At 55.4% G+C, this 26064-nt stretch overlaps 1 protein-coding gene across 1 annotated transcript; it reads right to left on the bottom strand.

Moving 5' to 3' along the window:
• Positions 1 to 284: 284 nt before the first annotated feature.
• Positions 285 to 18806, bottom strand: IGF2 (insulin like growth factor 2). The gene is made up of 5 exons (XM_055814357.1): positions 18697 to 18806; positions 18290 to 18502; positions 10485 to 10647; positions 3352 to 3518; positions 285 to 2915 (listed from the first exon to the last, which is right to left on the bottom strand). The coding sequence occupies exons 2-5, from the start codon at positions 18392 to 18394 to the stop codon at positions 2673 to 2675; spliced, it is 678 nt and encodes a 225-aa protein (XP_055670332.1). The 5' UTR covers positions 18395 to 18502; positions 18697 to 18806; the 3' UTR covers positions 285 to 2672.
• Between the last annotated feature and the right edge of the window lie 7258 nt (positions 18807 to 26064).

Genomic DNA, 26064 nt, shown 5'->3' with positions numbered 1-26064 from the left:
CAAACCAGTACAAGCTAAGCAAATCCCAGCAGCCGCTGGGACGCACCCCCAAATCTTGCCTGGACATACTTTTCCTGGTGTGTTTTGGGGGCACCTGCCACAGGATCAAGGTTTCATGATCCTGTTTAAGGGCACCTCACCCCCTTTGCAGGTTTGGGCCCCAAAAAGAGGAGCTGCAATGTACTTTGTTCTTCCATGAAGAGTGGCACTTGGCATGGCCTTCTTTCCACCCAGCTCTCACCCCAGGAGCAAAAATAAATTAAAAGTAAAAGAAAAAGTCAGGCTTCATATTCTGGATGGATATTTATTTGCTTAACAGATTTTCTTTTCTTTTCTTTTCTTTTTTTTTTTTCATTTTTTACTTTTTTGGTACAAAGCATCCAGGAAAGCTTTTACTTCTCTTTTTAAAAAATAAAACCTAGGTTTCTTTTAAAAAAAGACACATGAAAAGGAAAAAAAAAGTCAATTATCTGCAATTGCTCTGTTTTTATTCTGCCTTCCCCACCCCACCCACTTCCCTTCCCCATACCCCTTAATTTGGACCAATTTTCATTCTTTTCCATATATATTTAATAAAATAAATAAAGGATTTTCTTTGTTGTGTATTGCAGTGCCATTTTTTTTTTAAACAAAGGCTTCATGGCTCAACATTGCAAGGTAATAACAAACAAAAAGATTATACATTAAAATCCTCCCCCTCTCAAGACTCCCCCTAGCCCTCCCCTTCAAACCACGAAATAGAATACAATTCAAGTAGTCTTTTTTTTTTTATGTTTTAAATGTATGGATATATAAGACAAAGCAAGTACAGAACTGGTTAACAGAGTGTCCCCATTTTATTAGCAAGTGAGAGTATATTAGGGAGATGTAATTGATTCCCCCCCTTTTTACGGTTCCTAGACAGATAATATATATTATTTTAAAACCAACCTATTTTACAGCCCTCTGCCCACCTCTCAAACCCATTCGCTCACCGAGTCCCGAGCCTCAAGCCAGAGACTTGCCGTCCCCCATCCCATGCGGCAGTCCCAGCCCTGACCCCCCCGGGGTGCAGCCCCCCTCCTCCGCAGCCCAGGGCGGGGGCGAGGGCAGGAGGGTGCGGGACAGGGAGGGGGGTCCAGCGAGAAGGATACAAAGGGCAAGAGAAGGAAAAGGAGCTGGTGGGGCGTGGAGCTGATGCTTCTGCAGGGGCTCGGCAGCGAGGGCCGCCCGCTCACCGGAGCGCAGTGTGAGTGAGGTGTCAGGATGGGGAGGGAGCAGCAGGTCCCCCGTGGCTCGGGACGCCAAGCTCCACCGGGGGTCTGTGCAGAAGCAGGGCCTCGAGTTGTAACTGGCAACACCTTCACCATTCAAAATGAGTTTGTCTCTAGAACAGTTCCCTTTTAGTCTAAATTGTGGTGGTTTTGTGTTGTTTTGTTTTTTTTTTTTAGAAAAAAAAAAAAAAGGATGCGTGTGGATGTATTTCTGTGTGTGCGTGCATCTGTGTACATGAGTAACAGCCAACTAGCTCATATGGTCATGACCAAGCTATATTTCAGAAGAGAAAAGAAACACATTTATCACACTTTTCCTAAAACGAAAAGCTAAAATTTCAAGTTCAGTATTCGCTATCTTGTCCTTCCCTCCCCACCCTCCCTTGCTATTTCTGGGTTTCTTCCCTTCCAACTTACTTTAGCACCATAACACATTTTAAACATTACAATCCCTCTTCAGATACTACACAAAATGTCCCATAAAAATAGTGCTTTTTTTGCCAAAAAAGTTATATAATATATTATATATATAAATCAACTAAATCCGTGGCAAATGTGCAATGCAGACGCCTCCTCCATTTAAAGTGAGCATCAGCTCACTTTTTTCTTTTTTTTTTTCTTTTTTCCCCTTTCCTTTTTCTTCTCTCTTTCTCGCTTTCTCTCTCCTCTTCCTCTCTTTCTCACGTCATCAATGATTTCAAAAAGGTGCAAGTCGATTTGGAATCTTGTAATGAAGCACACACACAAAAATGCAGATGGGGGCTCCTCCTCAAAAATTCTTCTCAGGTATGTTTTTTCTTTTAAAGGTGCAACAGAAAGTTATAAACATAAGAAAACCACAAGAAAAAAAAAAGAAAAACAAAGAAGAAAAAAGTGGGGCGGGAATGAGGCGAAAAAAATATGTCCCTCAATATTTCTCCCCATTTTATTTTTTTTTTCACTTTATTGTCAAGAAAGACATGGAATGGACTCTTCTTCTCAAGAAAAAAAAAAAAAAAGATTAAAAAAAAAATTAACTTCATATCCTTTTTCCCTCTTGCTCTTTCTTTTGTCTTCTGGCGTTGGCACCAGGGATGTCACGCAGCGCCCGGCAGCAAAAAGTTCAAGTGCCAAACTGTCCCTTTGCAAGTACAGGCTTGGAAATACTGGGGGCATGGGGGAATGAAACAGGCCTGGGACATGAAACAACCCTCCCCCCCCCCAAAGGACGATGCCGCGGGAGCGGCGCTGCTGGCTGCCGCCGCCGCCACCCCTCCTTGCTGTGTCTGTTGTTTGGTTGGGGCCGGAGCGGCATGAGGGTGCCCCGCCGCCCCGCTCCGCGGCTCGGGGGCCCCGGGGACGGAGGGGCTCAGGGGCCGGGTCTCACCAGTCCTCCCGCCCTCCCCCGGGAGATCAAAAATCGAGATGGCTGGTCATGGTTCATTTCTGGGGGCCAGCCGTTTCGGGGGAGGCTCGTGCCGCCAGGGGCCTCTGGCTGGGCAGGGAGATGAGGGGACGGTGCAGTGCCTTGGCCTCCTCGGCTGCTTGCAGCCCCTCTGCCTGCCACCGGTACTGGCGAGCCCGCAGGATGCCGGGCACCTCCCGCTGCAGCCGTTGGGAGTTCTTCTTCTGCCACACATCGTACTTGGAGTACTTGGCGTGCGAGGGCTTCTGGAAGCTCTCCTACAAGTGGATGGGACAGGAACATCAGCCTCACCACAAGCCTGCCCACCCTCCGAATGGGGGTTTCCCTCTCTGAGCTCCATCCATCCCACAGAAACCTCGCCCCATCCCTGGAAACATCCAAGGTCAGGCTGGACAGGGCTTTGAGCAACCTGGCCGAGTTGAAGCTGTCCCTGCTCACTGCAGGGGGATTGGGCTAGATGACCTTTAATGGTCCCTTCCAACCCATTCTGTGATCCTACGATGCAGCCCACCTCAGTCCCCCACCTTCTTGCAGGGCACTTGGAACAAGTTGCCAGTGGTGGCCATCCCTCAAAGGCTCTGCAGAATCAACAGACCCTGCAGCTGGGGTTTGTCCTCTCCTACCCATGGCCTTCCCATCTTTTCTCTTGTTATTTATTCGGTAAGGGGCCACCACCCTGGCGCAGCCCCCTACCTTGCTGAGCGCTGGCAGCCCTGCCAGGGAGGTGGCGGAGAGGTCACGCTCGGACTTGACGGACTTGGCGCAGTAGGTTTCCAGCAGAGCCAGGTCACAGCTCCGAAAGCAGCACTCCTCCACGATCCCCCGGTTGATCCGTCGGTTATTTCGTCCCACTGGTCTACCTGCAACAGCAAAGACCCCAGTGTTAGCCACCAACCTGGATGGGACCCTCTCCCCGCCTGCATGGCACCCATCCCCTTGCCAGCATCCCTCCACCAGCCACCAGAGACCGGTGATTCCCACACGCTTCAAAAATAGCAGCGATTCTCCCAAACAAGCTGACACGTGCCTGCAAACTGGCCGAGTTTCACGTTAAGACTTTCCCAGACAAATGCCGTTGACGCCAACAGGGCTCCCCGCATGTGTGCGGCACTAACTCCAGGTGTTTCTATGGCAGTGATTTACTCCCCTCCGATACCTCCCGTGCGGGCAGCCATTTCGGGCACAGCTAACGCGAGGAAGCTCGAGCCCAGCCTGGCCGCCAGCACTGCGCCAATTACTGCGACCGTCTCTGATGTTGATCCTGGCAAGTGAATTTTATTAGAAAGAAGCAGCGCGGCGTTGTGGCTGCCAACCTCCCTCTGTCAGGTCGACGCTCAGGCAGGTGAAGCAAACCAAGGCGGCTAAATTTTACCAGATGGGACAGCTCTGAGACAGCTGCAGAAAGAATACAGGCTCCCGCACCTGCCAAGAATAGCTATTAAACTTAATCTTTTAATAAGAGTTCCTCTCCTGTTTCTTCCTGCAGAAGGATGAGAAAGCCTGCGTCCAGTGCAGCAACAGCTGAGTGCATTTCATATCACCTCCTAACGATGGCCAAAGTGCTCTGAAGGAAAAGCTTACACCAGTTTTACTTGTTTTCCTCCCCCTCTTGACGTAAAAGAGATGGGGAAAATTTGAATTTCTGATGCAAAACAAATTTGCTTGGGAATTGTGACTTCCAAAGCGTAAACTGGCCCGAAATCAAAGGATTTTCTCCACGCTTTCACACACGGCACATTATGCGCTTCTGCTGACATGGGGTTTGCAGCCAGGGTTCCGCACGCTGCCCTGAGCAGCAATTCCGAGTGCGAGGTGCTTCGCGGGAGGGGAGCGGAGGCCAGCACCAGTGGGGCTTGCAAACAGTATCCAGAACGGCATCCTGCCCAGGACAATTTGGGCATGGGAAAAACCAAGAGCAAGCGGTGCAAGCACGATGCCTAATGTTGCTCGCCACGCCACGCCAAGCCTCCACCTCCCAGCTGGCCTGTGGGAATGCACAAAATGGTCCACATTGGCCCCGTGCACAACCCGCGATCACCCCCCCACACGCCAGATGAAGCAGGCACTCCCAAGTATTTGGCCTGGGTGAAGATATAAAGGCTCTGGCTTGCAAGGTGCTGTCCAATTTCCCCGAGGGGTATCCCATCTGGGTGCCCACCCAAAGTGCGTTGGGACAAACTGCAAAGCAGAGTTTTCCGTGCCCGCAGTGCAACCCCACATGTGCAACATAGACGTGCATGTGCAACGCAGCCCTGTCTGCGCAATGCTGGCATGGAAAGCCCCACAGCCATACCTCGCCATGGGCTCTGTAACAGCAAAGCCCCTGCAGCAGGGCACCTGCTCCCCGTTAAAATCAGCCATGCCCCTACCAGGGGGAAGCTGCTCCTCGTGCTGCTCCATGCCGGTGCATTGCCCCTGCAATGGTCATGAGAGCAAACACAGCATGGGGGCGCGGGGTGGTGGGGCAGCTGACTCACACCATGCAGCCCGCTTTCAGGAGTCATTTCAAATGCGCTGTTTTCCACATTCATCCCCTCTGTGCCACCACCCTCCTTTTTCTTCGGAAAAATTTCAGGCATGACCTTTAGCCAGCCCCACGGGAAGGTGAGAAGGACAGTTCCCTCCCACTCAGTGAAGGGAGCACTGTTAAGCATTTATAGAGAGAAAATTAAACTCCTATGGCCAACAAGCATGCCGGATTGGGCCCTCCCTTTAAAGACAGTGCAGGTGTGCTGGGTGCCTGTACAAGTGATGCTGATGCAGGCAATCCAGGCAGCGATGCCCAAGGGAAGGGAGATGGGGGTGAGGAGCCAGACTGGGGGCAGGTGCATGTATTCTTCTATATGTACAAGATGCCCAGCAAGGTCCACTGGAGATGTGCACTGCCACCGACACCCCACACCGTATACGGCCCCCGCTCTGCACCTATTTACCGCAGTGCCCACACCTGCATGCATAGCAGGTTGCTGAAGCATTAGGCTGCTCCAGATAGGCACCCTGAGCATGGGCAGAAGGAGAGTTTGGAAGGAAAAGAGAAAAAATTCAAGTCACCCCCTATTGCTAGCACATCCCCAGGGGGCTGCATTCACACTCCCGCAGAACAGAAGGTTGCACAAGTGACAACATGCACGGTTCAGGAAGAAGCTGAGGTTTTGAAAGGTTACATGTCTCCTCTCAAAAACAGAAGTTGCCCGCTTGCAGCTATGTGTTTGTTTGGAAAGAAGAGGCGAGGCAGGGGGGTGGGGAAACAACAGGCAAAGTGGGACCATTTTCACTGCCTCGCCATCCAGGGCACTTTCTGGCACGGGAGCATGCAGGAAGATCACGGCAGCACGTGTTTGTAAATGCCCAGGTGCGGCACACCAGGGTGAGCTCCCCGCAGGGACCACTGCGGCAGCACAGCCCCTCCCGCACCTTCCCACCCCTGCCCAGCCAGCAGGCACACGCGTGGCCCCCAGCCCCGGCGCGCTGCCCCTTCTTCTCTTGCATAAAGCTGCTGCATGCCGTTCCCCTTGCGCCGCTGCCAGCTCTGCTGCGATGGCCTGATAGGGCACATTTCCCGTTACATAATTGCTCATACGGATCTCGCCAAATGCCAATACAATCCTCTGTGGGAGAGTTACTTTAGGAGGGGAAAAAAAAAAAAAAAATCAAACATAAAACCCAGGAATTTAGTTGCAGAAAGTACCTGGAGACAACAACTCCAGGAAGAGCTGCCAGGACGTTGCTGGTTAACAGCAGTATCACTGCTGACCTGGATTGGGAAAAGCATCTGTTCCATAACATGATTTACACACAGACTAAAGGTTGAATTTCCTGACTTTTGCCCACTGGTGACATCTCACTTTGCCACCACTGCCAAACCCAGGGAGGGTTTTGCCATCCGTCCCTTGCCCGCAGGGGCGAGCTGTGCAGGCAGCAGGCTGTAGCACCACGGGGCGTGCGAGCCACTTCCCATCGCAGCGATGACTGCCTCCTCCCGAGGAAACGCGCTTCCTTGCGGCCTTCGATGAATGGCCACGCTCTCCTTCTCCCCACACTGTGCTCCACCAAAACCTCCCACCGCTCTTCCGAGGGGCCGAGCCCCACAATGTAAAGCCCAGTGATGCAAAGCCCTCCGGCTGCCTGGGGTTCCTCCAGTCCGGCAGCAGGCTATCCCGACAGGGAGAGCTGGGCATCCCAGTGGCGCTGCAAAGCCAAACCCGCTCCCAGGAGAAGCCGGAGGCTGCATACCTGCAGCTCAGCGATGCCTCTGGGCCAGAGGCAGCAGCATTGCCATGGCCATGGGGCGACAGGAGGGTCCCTTTCCCTGGCATCACCACCCTGCTGCTGCGGACTCCCCACCCTCGCTGGGGCTGCAGGGATGCTGCGGGGAGGGGTGCATGGTGCCGGTGCCACCCTGGCCGGGTCCCCTCTCCTCCGGTCAATCAGGCGGCAAGCCGAGTGGAAGGGGACTTTGGGTGTAAACAGTCCCCGCGCCCCTGTCGCAGGAATGTCGGGAGCAACAAGGGGGCCTTTGTGCGGCACCGGGCCCCGTCCCAGTGCCCCCGGCCTGGCCCTCCCCCACCCCGGCACCGCACTTTCCCCCCTGCTTTTTCCTAGTATTATTCGGAGGAGCGGCGGGCGCGCAAGAATGTGCCCCGTCAGCACAAGCGGCTGCAAAGAGCTAAATTCTTATCAGCTGTTGGAAAGGAGGAAACAGGAGCTGTTGTTTACAGAGAAGTCGGACGCCTCTCCCCCTGCAGCCCCTTCTCCCCTCCCTGCCAGCATTGCATGACAGCAACTTCATGGCCCGGGCTTCCTCTCGACCTGCCCCACTTTTTTCACTTGGGGCTGCACTCAGCATCCCTCCGAGCCAAGCTGCCATCCCCGGGGTGGGTGCCAGGGAGCAGGGAGAGGGGGTCCCAACCTTGCCGCCGAGCCACAGCAGGATGCCACCACCTTGCTGGCACCTGCAGGCCAGCCCCAAAAGCCTTGGAAGTCACGGAGGGTAGGAATCACAGCAGAGGTGGAGAGGAGCAAAGCACTCACGGCTCCAGCTGCAGCTCGCCCAGGCACCCCAGGGACATAGCGGGCTGGCGTGGTGTACATCATCATGCCCAGCCTGCATTCTATGGCCCGGTAACCCCGGCACTGCCGGATCCTGCCCTGTTGGCCCAGTTCTCTGGCAGCCCCAGCTCTCGGAGGAGGCTGCAACATCCCCAGCCCCAGGTGCCTGCCAGCCACAAGACCTCCAAGGGCACCTGGGTGCCGGGACTCACTCCTTGCGCCAGCGGGCAGATGGGCATCCTGGTTATCAGGGGGTGCACCCTCCTCAGTTTAGGTTGCATATGTCCCCATCACCAGGTGCCAGGTGAATGGAACACCATCAGTATGCTGCATCCCCTCACACGGATGAAAACTGCCATGTTTCAGAGCTAGCTTTGCTAGCCAAGTGCTACCTTGTAAGAATGCAGAGCATCATTTAAGTACTTTGATCACCACTGCAGCAGAAAACTGCTAACAGATTTTCATACCATTTTTGGTTTTTTTCAAGATTACCATTCGGATGCTTGCAACAAGCCCCATTCAGCAAGCAGAGCCCACCTGTACCTGTGGGACAAGGCTGCCCAAGGCATTTACCTCCTGTGCAAACAACTCCGTTAGCACAGGTTGCTCATCAGGTTGCATGTCCCATGCTGTGAAGTGCTCATGACAAACCCAAGCGTGATTTTAAGGCATAAACCTGCAATCATGCAACACAACAGTGTCCTGTTGAGCCTATACGGTGACGAGAGTGTAGCCATGAGGGTTTAGGAGTGAAGACAAATACGGCCAGGAGAAGTAATCACTTCATAAGGCCAACTGATGGAGGCAGAGGTGAAAAATGAAGCGAGCTGGCAATGTCCAACCCTTGATCAAGTAGAGCCATTGCCCAAACATCATCAGCCCTGCATAGCACAAGCTGGTTAAATGCTGAAGGGGTTAAAATACGGGACTAGGGGGGACTTTGCTTCATCCCCTGGCACCTGGGCTTTCCAGAAGTATTCAAAAAGAAGAAGGGGGAATGGGAGGGGACAAAATAAAAGGCAAGAATCCCCTTGCAACCACCAGACTGGCCACTTGGCACCAAGCAACTTGTCTGCCTTCAAAAGTGTTTTTATTTTGGCTTGGGAGGCTGGGTTATTTGAGGTGAAAGGAGGTCAGTTTGTCCGTAAAACAAAAGCCCCATTCCCTTTCATCCCCAGAGAGGGGGAGGAGGGAAGAGAAACCACGGAAGGGAGACGGATGCTCTTCTATATATAGAGGGAGAGGAAGAGGTGTGAGAGCAGGAGAGGAGCTTGCCTCGCCCGTAACGCCAGCCCCGGATCCGCTGCCGTGGCCAAGCTCCGGCGCGGGGCCCGCTGGCCAGGGGAAGGTGGAAGGGGGAGATGAGAAGAGGAAGGGCAGCTGACATGCAAACCCTCGCCACTCGGCTGGGTCAGAGGAAGGAAGCATGCCCAGGGTGTCCCCAAAAGCGCCGCCTGCCCGCAACACCCGAGGGGGCCATGAAACCCCCCTGCTGCTCAGCCGGGACGGGGCAGGGAGATGGCCCCCAGCTAGCTGCAAAGCCCCCTGCAGCCCAGCTGCCAGCCCAGAATCACACAGCACAAACCCTGGCTGCTGCTGGATGTGGAAGCCCTGTGCCTCTCCCTGCCCAACCTCAGCAGACAGCATCAGCCAAGCCTGGCTGGGCATCCGGTTGGGAAGGACATCCCAGTTGGGAAGGGACATCCTGGGTCATCTCCTAACTTTGCAGCACCCTGTTCCCTGCACAGGCAGACTGGGATAAAAGGGAGCCTGGCTCTGGACTCCACTGCTCCAAAAAACACCCTGTTACTTAAAAGTGACTTTTTAATTCCTTTTCCCAGGGCAGAGGCACAACTGCCAAATGCATGGCACCATGTACAGCTGGTATCTCCATCCCCTTCCCCCCACCTGGCTTTGCACCTTCACTGTAGTCAGTTCCTCTGCGGTTCAGTCCTCTGCATGCAGCAAGACACCAGGTCTTCCCTCTCCCAAGCAGAGCAGGGGACCAAAACACCAGAAGATGTCACACTCGAGGCACCTTCGCCCATAGACTACTGAGCATCCATCGCTACTGGTTTACTCCTCCTCCTCCCCGTTTACCAGCTAAGCTAGTGCCAGAGGTCCAAATCCCCAGAGCAGCCCGGCTGGAAAAGCCTGCTTCAGCCAACTGTCCTGAAGCCACCAGCACCCTGTGGACAACAGCAACGCTGCATTTTTTTGCACTAGATGTGCTTTGAAAGGGTAAGACATCACTCTTCAGCAACAGGTTCACCAGCAGGTAGCCAGGAGGCCACAGAGTATTTTGGGAGCAGCCTAGAAGCTGCTGCTAGACCCAAGCAAAGCCTGCTCGGAAAGGCTGGGCGCTCCTCTCCCTGCCTGCTCTCAGGATGCAGCACTTGGGCAGCAAGGTTTAAAAATGAGCCAAGGCCCCAGCTCAGCAGAGAGCTGCCTGCAGACATCCTCGTTCTGCTAATGACTTGCCCACATCGCAGGTGAGCCAGCCACCTATGGCTCCCCAGCAACATTCAATCTTCCCAAGCATCAAATGCAGGATCCAGTTCCTCCATGGGGCTAGACAGTCCCCAACATTGGCGCGAGGTGGGTGCACGTCACCCCGAGCATGCCGCTTTTCTCGCCCCTCTCCTGCCACGTATGAGGCAATCATGAGAGCACCAGGCTGAGAAACCGGTCCTCTCCCTCCCAGCCCTGCTCCACCAAAGCAAGGCGTGGGGTGGGGGCAGCATCCCACCCGCTGCTGGCAGCTGCCTGGCACTTACTGAAGTAGAAGCCCCTGTCCCCGCAGACGAACTGCAGTGTGTCCACCAGCTCCCCGCCGCAGAGGGTCTCCGCCGTGCCGTATGCCGCGGCCGAATCCAGAGCATAGGCCAGGAAAGCCAGCAGCAGCAGCAGCATCCGCCTCGCCGCACACATCCTCTGCACCTGGGGACAGAGGCACAGCGTTAACATGAGAGACCCCTCTCTGCCACCTCCCACAGGCAATGCCCCCCGCCCACAGTGCGCCTGGGGTCTGATGCCCAGGCATGTCAGGATGCTGCAGGCAAGGACCGGCAGCACAGAGCCGGCCACCGGTGCAAGGCTGGCTCCCCGCGCTCGCCCCGCCGCTCTGATCGGGTAAGGTTTGCACTGAAGCAGTTTTTCCATTGGAAAATCCCACTTCAGCCTACCTCTGAAAGGTTTTTATTCCCCCTTTCTCTTTCAACCACATGATTGTTTTATTTTTTTCCCCCCTTTTATATGGGCAATCATTCAAACAATTATCAGGAGGTGTTCTTAATTTCATTTCCTATGACAGGCTTTCAGGCCCTACCTCAGCACACATTCCCCCGAAGCAGAAACAAGTGAAAGTTTCAATCTGTCCTCGAGCTGCTTTTGAGGAAAGCTGGATTTTGCCAGGAAGCAGCGGCCTTCAGCCCGCGCACGCAAGACACTGGCATGGCCGAGGCTCAGGCAATCAAAGGGCTGATTGCACAAGCCATGTTTGCTGACGAGAGTTGGGACCGAGAAGACATCCCTCAGGAGCAGAGCACTCCCACGGGAAATGCACCTGAGGCATCACCAAGGAGGGCCAAGGGGGTATCAGCCAGTGCAGAGGAATAAAAAAGAAACTCCCTGGATATTTTCTAACTAACCCCAAGATTTCCCCTGACTCGGCTCCAGCAAACAGCTTTACCTCCCTGTCAGCTTTGCAGGTGTAAAGCGAGGGTGCTATTGCCTCACTGGGTAAGGTGAAACCCATGGATGGCTCAAGGCGTTACAGCCCCCCTGTGATGAGCATCACTGTATAGATACAGCCAAATAATGATGGTGGCCAGACCGGCCAGCTCAAAATGAAGAGGAGAAGTGTGGCAAAACAGCAGCTGCTTTGGGGCAATGCTACATGTCAAGCAGAGCACCCCCTCTCCTTGCTAATGTTCAGCCAAGACGCTGGGGTTCACATCCAGCCTTCATCACCATAGCATCTGAGCAACTCGAGAATAATATCAGTTAATGAATATTACCTCACCCCCCCGGGATGCTCGGAGATGGAGCCGAAGCCCAGGATAGATTAAATGACTCGCCCAAGGTCACGGGGGAAGTCTGCAGCGCAGCCAGGAAATTAGCCCAGCTCCCCCGGGGCACCGCTACAGTCCTGCCAGCAATAAAGCCACCCTTGCTACCAATCTTTTACTAGCACATAGCTCAAATCGTCGCTGCTAGCAATGCACCATGCTTACAAGTTGTGAGCTCTTCTGAGCAGCAGGAGGGCAGGGATCAGTAGCAAGAAAAGCCAAAACAGAGGCTGCAAGGTCTGGGTAGGCTGAGGGAGGCATCCCCCCCCCCCCGGCATGAGCTCCGAGGCCCATCCTATTGCTCAGTCTGTGCTGGCAGAGACCACCAAGGCTGGCAAAACCCCTCCAGAGCTCTGGACAGAGAGAGGCAGCAGCCCTGGGAACAAACTGCACTCAAACCAGCAAGTGATGGGACCGGACCAGGTTTTCCCGTAGCACCAGTCCCTTCGGCATGGCTTTGGTCTATATCACACTAGGAGCAGGAGGTCAGCACCGGGTTATGACTGCACTGTGCTGCCAGGCTGCAGTGTTTTGCCACCGACACCTTTGCACCTTGATTTTTTTTATCAAGTGGCTGATGGGTGTTCTCCAGGCCCCCCTGGCATGACTGCAGCATCACCCTCACTGCTTGATTCTTGCTGGCCCTGGTGCAGCAGCATCAGCTGCCAGATCTCCACCTGGTGAGAGACCAATGATCCCACTCCCTTTCCTCCCCGCCCCCACAGGCCCTTTTCATCTTTTTGTACATGCAGCTCCTGATTGCTGGTGTCCCATGGGCACAGGTAGCACCAGCAGCTCGTTGCCGGGGTGGCAGATGTGTGCCAGCCAGCTCCGCCATCAAAGCTGCTGACGCGGGACTTCAGGACACCCAAATAATCCCCCATCCCTGATTAGGCTCATGCTGGCTGTGAGCACTGCGGCTAATGAGCAGGCTGTGTGCTGAACACCCCCAAGCCAGAGCCAGCTCCCCAGAAGGGACTTGCTTGGTGGCATGGGTGACAATCCCAGTCTTTCCTCCACATTCAGTCTAAAGGAAGGGGTGAGATGCTCTGAAGCAAAAGGAGAGTGAAGTTTTGTCAGCGAGGCGATATCTGATGCTGGGGAGAACTGATACCTTCTGTGGAAAAATACCTGTGCTCCTCAGAAAATACCTGCCCCTGCACAACCCGCGCCGCAAGCCCAAGGCAGCCTCCGGCAGCCTTCCCTACCTCCACTGAGAGCTATTTTAGGGTGCCCACACACCCCATAACTCTGGCCAGGAAGCCCCCCTGAAGCCACGAGGACAGGGACGGCCCTGACGCTGCCAACCAGAGCTGGGCTAACGTGGAGGTGCGCGATGCAATGAAGTGCCCCTGTGCCCAAGAATCAAGTGCCGGCCCTTTTCACCGATGTCACCTTGGTGTCTCCTCACTGCCTCCAGCAGCCATGTAATGAGAAACCAGGCAGCAAAGCAAAAAGCATCTTTATTTACTACCCGATGCAGCAGTTCCTCTCCAGCTTGATGGAGCTGCAACCCAACCCAACCCCACAAGCCCTTCCCTCTTGCTTTGGCCCTACTGACTTGCAGAGAAAAGCCCCCAGGCTTCACCCCAAGGCTAGACAGGCTCCCAGGGTGCCATCACCAGCTCGGTGTATCCCAATGACCTTTCAGTCAATCCTTCGCCCCTCCTGGTCCTCCTTAGCAGGGATGAGCAGCACCCATGCAGGAGAGCTCACACCTGCCCCACCGCAGCTGCCGGAGACAGCGCTGCTCCCTGGAATGAGGTGGCACAGCGTGGCTGGGTACCCACAGCCCGTGACCCGGCACAAGCACAGGTTGCACATGGCTTCACCAAAGCCAGCTCAGCATCGTGAGGCAAAGCCCTGGGAACCGCTCCTAGCCTTCACTGGAGACGTGGGACAGCACTGCTTTTGGTTTCTAGTCCAAGCATCAGGGCAGGGACAGCCCCCTCAGCTGTGAGACAGGAGTAAATTCACACCAACAGCTGGAAGAACCTTCAGTATTTACTAGAAAGCCTCTCTCACAAGATGTCAAAGGGATAAGGCAGCAAGAGGTAAGTGAGGCGCTTTCCTAAAGGACAAGATCCCATCTCTGCTAAGAGAGACGCTACGCCCACCAAAGTTTCCTTCTTGCCAAAGCAGGTTGAATCAGCCGTGCCGGCTGCTGTTCCCCCTCACGTGCCTGCAGAGAGCCCGAATGCCTCGGGATGCTGCTGTAACCAGGGCTGGTAGGAACGGCAGCGCCAGACGTGCCAGGTGCCCAACAACCCAACCACCAGATTCCTCCTAACAAGGGCTCAGACCCCACGCAGTGTGCACCAGGGTGATGCAAGAGGAATTTCTCGGTTGCACAGGTGCCCTGTACCATTCTGGGAATTGCACCTGAATCTCCCCTGAATAATCCACCCCTGAGAGCAACCTTCTGGGTGCAGGAGTGGCTCAGAGGAGCCATCAGAGCCTGCTGCTGGCCTTTCCTTGCCTGGAGAGAGTCTGCTTTGCTCTCCATGCTTTGTGTACCTCTCCTGACTTCCCCGGTCCCCCTGCAAAGCCAGGCTGCTGCTGGAGCCAGCTTGCTGCATGCGGGATGCTGCTGCTGCCCTGGGGCTCCTGTGTATCCCCACCTCGCAGCAGGTGCTGCTGCACCCATGGCCGGGGACACCCAAACCCCTCTCAGCAGCCCCCAGCCAGTGGGGATGCACCAGCAGAGGGTGTCCTCTCGGGGTGGCTGCGGAGACAGCCCGAAGGCAGGTCTGCAGGGAAACCACCCTCCCACCCGAGACCATTATAGGATTTTTTTCAGGATTTCCTGCAGAATCAGCTATCCAGATTCCTGCAGATCTCTGTCCAGCTGCCGGGGAGCTGGGGGCCAAGAGGCCACAATGGCAACTGGGCCTTGTAGCGCAATCTCAGAGGACAGCTTAAGCATCCCTTGCATCCAGGCTTGCACTGACCCAACGAAACCACAGTGCCTCTCTTGGGCAACAAACATCTCCCCAAAAATGGAGACTAAACCTCCTGTCTGACCTAATTCCTCCTTCAGTCTGGCCTTCATTACAATTTAATACGAACAGAACAACGTAGGAGGGAATTGACAGATGGCCCAGTCTGCAAAATTTGGATTTGGACAGCAAAAAGAAAAAAAACCCCAAAAACAAAAACCAAAAAACTTGCTTCTTTGTGGAGCAGTGCAGCGTTTGAAAGGGAGCACGGCAAAAATTCACTGGCCCAAACCCAGTGGCATGCACAGGAGGGGAAAACCCCAGTTTGCACATCCCAGCCTCCATCACCCTCCGCCCCTCCAAAAAGAAGCGGGCACGCTGCTGCTTCACTGCTCCGGTGATCGCCTGTGAGAGACACTGAGCATCCCTCCCTCCGCGTTACTCCTCGGTGGGCAGCCCCGGTGGCGTGGGGAGCTGACCCGGTGTGGAGCACAGCTCTCCCGAGAGGCAGGACATGGGTGCGTGCCAGCCTCACACGTGCTGAGCGAATGCCACCCCTGCCCACGGGCAACCTTGCGTGGGGCACCGGGCCACCGTGCCCCAAGGTGCCAAGCAGCACAGGGCCAGCAGGGAGAGGCAGGTGCCTTGGCAGCCAAAACCCACCCAGGGGCTGCACCTCGGGCAGAGGCGCAGGGCTGAGGCACTCAGCGATACCCGAAGGGAGAGGAGCCACCGCGTGCTGTGCCGCAGAAGAGCCTCCCTTTTCATCTTAAAAAGAAAGGAGGAGATTTCCAGCCCACGGCTTGGAAGAAGCAAGCTTCAAAACACAAAACTTTCGACTGCCGAGCTGTCAGGCGAATAAAAGCGACCCAGGACCAGGGGTTTTGCTGTTTAGCTCAGGCTTGAAAAAGATAAAACCCTCGTGGTTCCTGGCACCTGGCTCGCATGACATTCATATGGCTGAGGTTGTCAATGCTGCTACTATTTTTAGCCCTCGCTTTTTTGTCTTCACTGCTGGTCCCCATCGCCCACTCTGCCCCATGCCGGGGGTCACCTTCCCACCTCCCACCCTGCGAGCAGGGAGAGACACCTGCCTCCTGTGCCCGCGGACAGGGGCTGGGGAGCGCTGCCCGCGCCCCCGTCTCTACGTGCCACAGCAAGAACTACCATAGCTGTGGAAAATCAAGCTGAAAAAGGTGAATGGGGTATTCAGTACCATTTACTCACCCCACTGGGGAGTAAGGGTGTATTGCACAAATTTTGGTATGCAGCCCAGAAACGTTTGATTTATTGCATAAAAAAAAGGAAATGCAATCTTGCTTAACTCTTCTAAAGACAGCTGGCAGGACCCAGCGAAGGGATTTAAGTCCATTTTAGTAGCCCCACTTAACTCCTCTCTTTATTGTTCCTCTCTCCCTTCTGTGTTCCCATCCAAAACCTAGAGTGTATCAGGGAAAGTTAACAGCAAGTTAAGCTGTTAAATCAGAAATTGTGGTGACTGGAGTCTACTGGCAAGTGATATTCCCACAACACGTTGAACTTGCTTTACGTCTTGGCGGAGTGGCTTTAACCCTTTCAGAGCCGAGCTGCAGCCCTGAGGCAGATTTCTTCCCCCAGTGCTCCCCACCTCTCCTGATCTGTCACGCAAACTGGTCGAGGGAGGCTGGTAACTCCTTGGCCCGCTAAGCCACACAGCAGCCTTTAAAAGCGAAGACAATCCAAAGAAGGTTTGGAGAGGTCAGTCCCAGGACACGAGCAGGGAGAGAGAGTGTGGGACACTCGTAGTGCTCATACGCACTGCTGGAAACACACCAACTCCTTGGTCCCTCTAAAAATAAGACCTCACCTGCTGTGTTTGCTTTATTTAAATAAAGAAAAGTACAGGAACGCTTTTCTCTGGTGGTCCACGAGGCAAGCCAGGCTTGCACCAAAGCCTGTAGGAATCAATGGGAAGACACGCACTGACACCTCCGGGTTGCCTGGTCAAGGCAGCAGCCCTCCAGCCGGGCTGCAAAAAGGATCACCTGTCAGAAAAAGCGCTGGGACACACACGCAGACACATTTCAGCTCTCAGGTTTCATGCAGCAGTGGGAGGGGACCCACGGTGTCAAATCTTTTATCCCTTAATGAATTTTCACAGGAGCTGGGATAGCCCCTTTGAAAGGCTGAGTGAACTTGTGTGGGTGTCAACAACATGGAGCAAGATTTACAGCTCTGACCCATTCACCCCCACCAAAATTGTCAAGTTGGGTCCAAAACAGCTCAGTGAAGCTCAAACCAGAAATGTCAGCTGGTTTTATTCCTCCAGATGTCCTTAGCACAAAGTCACCCTCACAAAACCCCACCACCCAGGCTCCTCAACTCCACTTTAAATCAAGGCAAGAGGAGGAATAAAAAATCCCAGCACGCTGAACCCTGCACAGCAAAAGGAAAAACCACACACACACGCACCCACAGATGCAAACCGACAACAAATAAACCCGAAGAAAACCAGGCCTTCGCCTCCCAGGCACATCCCTGCATTTGGAAGAAAACTACACACTTTGTCTGGGAAGCCTTGACTCGGGTTGAAAGCAGCGGTTCTCCCGAGGTGTCTATTTAAAACCGCCCACACAAACGTTGTTTTTACACTCGATTGCTCCACGCCGCCCGAGTGAGACCTGGCGTATCAGAAACCCGCTCCAGTGCCACTGGCTCCAGGCAAGGCAACCACATCTGCTGGTACAGTTACGCTAAATCCGCGTTTCCTCATGTGCCCCAATTCCCTACTGCTCAACAGAGTGCCAAAACCTTTCCAAGTTGCGCTCTTAAAACAATTACTGTAGGGAAAAGCAATTGGGAAGAAAGAAGAAGAAAAAAAAAAAAATCACACAAACTCGAAGGCTGCATGCCAACCATTAACTCTCACTCCATTTTGGCTTCGCTTTCTTGTTTTTCCTCTCTGTATTTCTATCCCTCCGAGACCGAACGCACCGCAGTGTTTTGCAGAAGCGAGTTGGATGCTCTGCCCGGTGTCCGCAGCTGGCGCCCCGTCCGTCCCCTCCCGCTCCCACGGCCACCCCGCCTGACCCCGCGCCGCCCGGCCCCGCACAGCCGCCCACCAGCCCCGCACCCCCGCACCCCCCGCCGCCGGGACGCGGAGCCGCGCACCCCCCGCACCCCCGCACCCCCCCGGGGCTGCCCCGCGCACCCCCCCGGCAGCGGGGCCGCCCCGCCAGCCCGCCGGCCTCCGCTGGGCCGGCTCTCGGGGTCCCTCTAGCGACACGCGTGGGAACGGCGCGCAGCGGGCTCGGCGCGGCACGGCACGGCACAGCGCGGCTCTGCCTGGCACGGCAGGGCTCTGCCCGGCACGGCGCGGCACGACTCTGCCCGGCACGGCAGGGCTCTGCCCGGCACGGCGCGGCACGGCTCTGCCCGGCACGGCACGGCTCTGCCCGGCACGGCACGGCACGGCTCTGCCCGGCACGGCGCGGCACGGCTCTGCCCGGCACGGCGCGGCACGGCTCTGCCCGGCACGGAGCCCTGGGGCTGTGCCACCGCGGGCAGCGCGGAGCGGCGCGGAGCGGCGCTTACCTTGGCGCTGCCGCTGCTGCTCTCAACTTGTGGCGGCGGCGGCGGGCCGGGGAGGAAGGCCGGCTGCCGGCAGCGCTCATCCGTGGCTGCCCCGGCGCTTGACATGCTGCTCTCCTGCCCCGGCAGCGATCGGGCTCGGCTCGCCTTCCCCGCGCCCTGGCTCGCTCTCCTCGCCTTGCCTTTTTGGTATGTCAGGTCCCTGCTGGATTTTGTCTGAAGGATGTTATTTTGTTACGATCAGGTATTTTGTTATTCTAGAGAGCGAGCGAGCGCTTTCCTTCTCTTTTTTCTCCTCCTTTCCCCCCCCTTTTTTTTTTCTTTTCTTACCCCCCCCCCTTTCCCCCCCCCCCCCGCTCTTTTCCTTCTCTTTCTCCTCCTGCTTTGGCTGCCCCTTGGGTGGCGCTCACTTTTGTGTTTACTGACTGCGTCCCCCCGGCCGGGGCGCGGGGCCGGCTGCCTGGCTGCCCGCTGCTCCCGGCTGGCTGCCCCACGAGCGCGGAGACAGGCAGGGCGCTCCGGCTGCCCCCCTTTTATACCCCCCCAGTGGGCATGCTCTGACTTCCCCGGCGAGCACCAGCCCGGCCACGCAGCCAATAATGTTGCAGAGCGGTCTAACCCCCTCTCTTCCCTCCCTCCCTTCCTTCTTCCCTCCTTCTCCCTCGTAACCCTCCGGAGTCCAGCTCGGGGAGGGAAGAAGGGACAGAAAGTTTCTGCCGCACGGTTCCTTCGCGGGCTGCTCCCGGGTGGGGGGCTCTGACCCACCGCGGCCTGCCCCGGGGGGCGGCGGGGGGCTGCGCGCATCCCCTGCAGGTGAGGGGAGGAGGAGGGGGGTCCAAGCCCCAAGCCCCTGCCCGCAATGCTGGGGGGGGGGCACCCCGGGGGGGGGCACCCCCGAGAGCCTCTAGCTGCCCGAAGGCGAGCCCCCAGCCCTTGGGGAGGGGGGGGGGACCCGGGGGGTCGCCCAGCCCGTCCCGCGTTCCAGGCTGTCTCTAGGCGCGCCCGGGGCACAGGTGTCCGCGCCGCCCGCCCGGCCCCGCACCGGCCCCGCACCGCTCCTCAGGGCCCCCCGGCTCGCCCGCCTGCTCCGCAGTCCTGGCCCGCCTCACTCGCCCCGGGCGAGTCCCCGCCCTCGGCAGAAGCGAGACCCGCATCCCCCCGCCGCCGGGCAGCACCGCTCGGGCCCGCACCCCGCGGTGCGCTGCCCGCAGCAGTGCCCGCCCGCACCCACCCCGCGGAGCGCTGCCCGCACCCGCGGAGCGCTGCCCGCAGCGGTGCCCGCACCCGCGGGTCCTGCCCGCCGGCGCTGCCGCTCCGCCGTCACGTCTGCTGCACCCAGTGCGGCTCGCCTGCTCCCACGGCCCTGCCCGCCCCGCTGCAAGGGGCCCCTCGCTTTCCGCAGAGGCAGAGGCAGCCCCACGCGTGCCCGCAGCCCCACGGTGCCCCGCTGGGTGCCCCCTTGCAGGGACACGCCAGCCCGGCTGGCCCCGCCGGCTCGCATCCTCCCTGGGGCAGAGCTGCCCGGGGGCGGAGGGCAGGTTGGTTTATCTCGGGCAGCGCTTGCCGTAGGTGATGGCATGCGAGGGCAAGGATGCAGCAGCCCTCACCCCAGCGTGCAATAAAGAACTTTTTTCCTCTTCTTTTTTCCCAAGTTTGTGCTTTTTCTTTTCAAGGATGGGGGGCTCGGTGCACCTCTAAACAGTCGGGGTTGCCCTAAACATGCCCAGGAGAATGTGGGCAGGACTTGTCCTGTCTCGGCAGGGTTTGGCCATCCTTCCCTCCCCAGCATCCCTCCGTTCCCAGCCGCCCTCTGGGCTGTGCTTCTCTGAGCTGTGTCGCTGTGTGACACACCCCACAGACCTGGTGTCAGGGCTGCGGGCTTCGGCTGAAACATCGGCACAGCTGGGAGAGAGGGGTGATGCTGAGGAAGAGGTGCTGTGCACACCGGACTCGAACACAGCCATCAAATCTCAGACCTTGCGCTGATATTTAAGCATGTAAAGAAGTGGTCTGGCTGTCAGAGAGACTTGAGCATCTGCCAGCATGTGTCAGGGCTCCAGACTTCCTAAAAAGAGACATCTCCATCGATGCTTGCCTTGGCCTTTAGGGGTTTCTCCTCGATGCCCAGGGCTTGGTAAATCCCAGTCCCCCGGTCCCTCCAAACCGCTCAGCAGAGCTGGTCTCCCTAACAAAGGGCAACCACCTTTCCTGGCTGCACGAGCAAAAGCCCATCAAAGGAAAGGACCCAACCTTGGCAGGGGGCAAGCAGGGCTGTAAGCTACTGTCAATAGCTGAAGGAGCCCAGCTCCCTTCCCTTTCCCCCAGCTCACCACAAGGACCTCCTGAGAGTAGACAAAAGAAAGCTTGGAGGGGTTAATCTCCCTGAGAAAAAACAAGTGATTTTCCAGTAAACAACTGCAATAGCAAACAATGGGGGTGAAAAATAGCGATCATAAAAAAGTCTGCTTGGAGGAAGAGGCGACCCAGTAAGAGAGGTGTCCCTCTGGCTGGGGGAAAAACAAGGCAGCAGTTTGGTGAAGCTTCAGCAGAAGCAGCAGCAGCAAAATAAACCCCACAAGTTGCCACTGGATCTACTTTGTGTTTGTGCCTTTTGATCTTTTAATTGCTTCTTAGTTATCCTTCAGTGCAAATAAATAGTGCATTGTGTCAAGAAAGAGGAGGGGGGGCGGGGAAGGGAAGAAAGAGACACAAAAGAAAGAGCTGTCACCCAGAAGAGAAAAGGAAACAGGTTCTTTCCCCCCACCTTTAAAGGAGTGAATATATCTGTACTGGGGGGGGGGGGGGGGGGGGCGGGGGGGGAAGGGGATAGGATTAGAAATCAAAGTGAAATTGGAGAGAAGCACATTAAGCCTCGGGCATCCTTACAGTAGGAAGAAAAGAGGGAGGTGGTAAACCCCCCCCCCGGGACATTATTCGGTGAGTTATGAGAGGATCCACGAGTGTAATATTGTTAAAGGTCAGCCTAAACCTAATTTAAACTGGGGCTGTGTGACCTCCGCCCTTCATTTAATACAGTCATAAGGAACATTAGGCTGCAGATAGCTGGAACAATAGCTGCCTCCACCCCGAATTCCAGCCCCTGGCATTGCCTGCAAGGAGGGCTTGTGGAGGAGAGCAGGAGGAGGACTAGTAAAGGCAAGGACATGGCTAACCTGAGGATGGGGCAGCAGAAAGAGAGGGAGGCCTCTGGACCACAGCACTGACTGCCAAGGGGCTTGCAAAACCACAGCATCCCTGGAAGCATGTTGGTTTGAAAGTGGATGGGGCTGCAGCAAAGCATCACCCGAAACCATTGGAAATGCAATAAAAATAGCCCACCGCATCTTGTTTTTCTGACTGCTGTGGTCATCGGCTCGGCTCAGGAGAGAGATCGCACTTATGGGTTGCTGTTAAATTCGAAAGAAGCAAGGACAGTGTTCACAAAGCAGTCAGCCAAAGCGAGCTGAAACTACAGGAATCTGAAGCAGAAGCTGGAATAAAAGCCACATCTGAAATGTGCCCTGAAATGACCAGGGGATGCCTGGGACTCGGGGGGGAACCTCTGCGGCTGCAGCGGCTGTGGAAGCGGCCAGGCAGACTGCAAAGCCCCCTGACGGCGCTGCCCATCTGAGCTGATCAAAGTGGCTTGTGGGTGGCCACCAACACATGGTGATGGGCCCAAAAGCTCTCCAAGGAAAAGGGGAAGAACAGGGAAGCTTGGGCCAGCCTGGACCTTTGTAGGCAGGGATGCGAGCTTCAGCAAAGGCAGAGGAATTTAAATAGCTGCAGAAATGCGGTTCTCATGGGCCGGGGTGGATGTTAGAGATGCTCTGGGGAGCTGAGCTCTGCCGATACTTCCAGGGAAGGGGGTGTTTACATGACTTTTCCCTTCCTCCTCATCTATAATCCAAACAGGGGACAGGTCACCTAATCCCAGCTCAACCAGAGCACACTGTGATGCTCATTTGGCTTATTTCACATTTATGCCACAAGCAGCAAGGTGAGCTGAACGGGGATCTGAGGTGCGTGGTTCAGGTGCTGTGCCTACAGCATTACAAAGGTACCCCAGTTTGTGAAGCATCTTCTATCCCACACGTCTAAGGGTGAGGACAACTGGGAGAGATCAGACTGCTTGATCGATGTGCCCAGAAGATCTGGTCACCGCAGGCTGAGATGTCCAAGACGAGGCAAAAGGAAGGTGAGGGTGAGGGTGGGCCGTGGGTTTGGGTCTCCTGTCATTGAAGACTAGGAGAAAAAGTCATCCCCAGTGAGAATGGAGAGTGATTAGCCAGAGTCCTATACCCAGCTTCTTAATGACAGAGGAATACTTGCACTTGGCCCAGAGTGTTTTCCAGTAGCTTTAAGAAAGTGATACCTTCTGTTTTGCACAACCCAGGAACCTGGCAATAACACCATGTCCTTGGATGCTGCTAAAATTATATTGATCCTGGGGCACACTAAACTGTTGGAACAGGGGGAGATTCATCAGTGGAAGGGGATGTGATATATGGAAAGTCCCTACCTGAAATTCAAGTCAAAGAACTAAGAGTAGGAGAAATAATTCACCTGGGGCCCCTGGTCAACAAAAAGCAAACAAGGGCAGAGGCCAGGCAGGTCTGCTCAGGGCTGCTGGCACGCCTGGGTGGGGAGAACATTTTGGGCTGTGCTCCCAGCCCAGAGGGGTTTTCTGCTACAGGATTGTTATATGGGCAGGGGGAAGAGCAGGATGCCCTTAGGCATCAGCAGAGGACATTTGGTTTGGTTTGGTTTGGTTTGGTTTGGTTTTGCATTTTCAGAGAGGAAGAGGGACTTCTGTACCAGCTCCTGCCCAGATCTACCAAAGCCTTGGAGCACTCATTGGACTTAGGTGTTCAGGAGTGGTACTGGCAGGTGCGTCCAGAGGACCTGGAGGGTGCTGAGCATAGCAAAAATGAAGTTATTCCAACATAAGTTATTGCACTGTGCCAGAGGAATTTGTGACAGCAGTAAAAGACACAAGTGTTCTCACCCCTGTTTTATACAGAGGACAAACTATGCATTTTTTGTGGGCTGGACAGACTTGGTATTCCTGTAGCACCTTTTAAAAGTCAACGTCCCCAGCGATTACAGAAAAGCTCCATCCTGAGCAGCCTCACTTGGCTCGAGAGGCTGCAGGAAGGAGAACGCAGAGTAGGGAGATGTCATGGTGGACAAGTGCAAGGTAGGAATTGCAAAAGTACAAATGATGTTCAGCGAGGGAAACCCGGTGGGTCTGTTTGTTGGGATGCCCAAAAAAGTGCAGCCCAAAAGAAGGAGGCCAAGGAGTCCCGTGGGTCAGGCGATACCAGAAAGGGAGAGAAGCCTCTCCTTTCTCTCCACCATCTGTGGAGCAGCAGACATCTCTTGGTCATCCTTGGCTGCCAAAGTGGACCCCAGCTCGACTAACAGCTTCCTAAAAGGATTTCCAAGAAGGGTGGAATAGGGTAGATAAGGAGAAATGCCTGCTCTCTCCCCAGCTTCCTTTCATTGCAGAGGGAGCCTGGAAAGCTCCAAGTTTTGTCTGATTGTGTCAAAAATGCACAACAAATAGGGTAGCAGAGGAGGAAGATGGGTCTGTGCCTATATTAACAGCTAAGCACATCACCATTTCCTGTTTTCCCTATTTATTTTTTTTTAAAGCATTTCTATGAAAATACTCACTGGATTATCATGTGGAAGAAGTTCAGGCTCATTTGAGGACCAGCAGGTCCTTAAATGCTCCAGCATTTAAGCTCCAGCAGGTACAATTAGCTCTTCCAAGCACCAGGGGATGAAGTTGGCTCTTTACGGCACAGTGCAAATATGGGTCTGTCTCTGGTGGAGCAAGCTCTGGGTCAGAACAGCCTGCAAGAGACATGTTGTGGGAGGCGGTGGGGAACCCTTTGGACTAGAAGAAGCTCGTTGGGGCAAACCCTGTGCCCCATAGCTGTGTCCCTGCTGGGGGGGGCTGGTGAGGATGCTCTGGGAAGGCAGCACTAGTAGTGGGTATCCTTGTGTCCCTGTGGAGCTGAGCAGCAGGAAGATGGGCTGCAGGGATGCCATCCACCTTTGAGCAGGAGCACCCCGTGCCCTCTGAGTGTGTCTGTATCTCACTCCTCAGCATGGTACCCTGAGACCCACCACTTTGTTCTGCCCTCACTTGGAAAACTCAGGGTTCACCCTTAGAAGTGTTTTATCCTGCTCCTGGGAGCATCAGTATGGACTGATCAGTCTGGCTGTGTGTTGCTGGGTTCAAGCTCTTAACAAATTCTTCCTCAAAAAAAGAGACACAGCAGTTGTTGCTGAGATCCTCTCCAGCAGCTCCAACAGAGCAGCCATCGCTGAGCAGGCCGGTGGCAATGCCTGCAATGGGCCGTGCCAGAGCCGGATTCAGTCCTTGCACTGATTTTTCCTTGGTGCAGCTTCTTTCAGAGCTTCCCCTTGGCCTCGTCGTGCAGTCACCTTGCTCAGCAAAGCTGCCCAGGTGAGAAGGGCAGCATTTCCAAGCCTTTGGTGCTCGCTACTGATGCAGCTCACGTGTTTCAGGCGTGCCCTTTGGAGGTGCACGCTTTGAGCGCCTGCTCAGTACTCTGCAGAAAACCAGACACAAGAGCCAGCTGGAAATTGCACCCTGCAATGGGTTATTTTTCCAAGTGTCCGAGAGAGGCAACGACACTGCGCATGAAGGGCGATGCATTTTAGGGAATATACACAGGGCCCTTACTTGCCACAGAGAGGTGGAGTGGTGCAGATACATCTCTGTTGTGTAATTAATGGCTTTGAAAAAAAAAAACCCCGAGCCTGTTGGCTAAGCCCAAATACCTCTGAGGGGTTCAGGAATCCCAGCTATGTATCTTTCAGGCGTTTCTTCCTCTGTTGTTTTTTTTCTTTTTCTTTTTGCATTGCTGCTGTGCTTCAGTGCAGGTCTTTGTTTGCAGCTCTCATTGTCTTCGGGCAGAGGGTTGGGGGGCAGCATCTCCCCCAGCCAGGGCTTCATCCTAATCAGGAATCCCTGTCTCCACCTCCAATTACCAGCCCAGGCAGGGCCACACCATCACCTCTTCAGGCTGGGGGCTTTTTCAGGCAGGGCTGCCAGGCCAAACCACCGGTGCTCTCAGGTCTGAGCTGAGCAGTGAAGACCCCAAAGGAGGATGTGGGGCTGGGGTCCCGCAGGTGGGTGGCTGTGGACGTGGGGAGAAGGGGCAGAGCAGTGCTCACACATGGCTTCTGCACCCTGAGCACAGCTGCCTCTGCCACTGCATCCACACATCACCTTGGGCAAGTCACTTAATTTCCCTCTGGTTTGCATCCCCATCCATCAGCTTGGGGCGGGAATAAATCTGTCCTCCTTTGCCTAGTTCCTTTAGGAGCTGGGACTACCTACTGGTAGGGGGCTGGCAGTTTTCAGTAAGGTTCCCACTGCTCATACCCTCCCCTCATTCCCACTCCTGAAGCAGGTGACACAGGGACACTTTGTGCTGCCAGCATTCCCTCCAGACCACGCTGCCCTCCCTGTGGGTGATGGAAGCCCGTGAGGAGGTAGGAGGTATGGGCAATTTGTTTTCTCGCTTAAACAAAACACTCTCACATAATCGTAACGAAGGAGGGGAGGCAACCACACTTGACAAAGCAGCTTACACTAAGAACGCTTCACTAGAAATGTTTATACTCCACTGCTGAAAAATCCACCGAGCACGGCAATAGTGTGGCACAGCACTGGCAGAGCAGAGGCAGCGAGCTGCGGATTGTGCCCTGAGCCAGATCCCAGCCAGCATGGGCTT

The sequence above is a fragment of the Falco peregrinus genome, chromosome 9 (genome assembly GCF_023634155.1).
Source record: "Falco peregrinus isolate bFalPer1 chromosome 9, bFalPer1.pri, whole genome shotgun sequence".
In the NCBI taxonomy this organism is placed as follows: domain Eukaryota; kingdom Metazoa; phylum Chordata; class Aves; order Falconiformes; family Falconidae; genus Falco; species Falco peregrinus.
Note: the sequence above shows the minus strand (reverse complement) of the source record. Positions and strands in the feature narration are given on the sequence as shown.

Excerpts from the sequence above, each read along its gene's own strand:
- IGF2 (XM_055814357.1), bottom strand. The coding sequence starts at position 18,394 with ATGTCAAGCGCCGGGGCAGCCACGGATGAGCGCTGCCGGCAGCCGGCC. Across the intron at positions 10,648-18,289 it reads GCAGCAGCGGCAGCGCCAAG|GTGCAGAGGATGTGTGCGGC; the intron begins GTAAGCGCCGCT and ends CTCTGTCCCCAG. Across the intron at positions 3,519-10,484 it reads GGACAGGGGCTTCTACTTCA|GTAGACCAGTGGGACGAAAT; the intron begins GTAAGTGCCAGG and ends TTGCTGTTGCAG.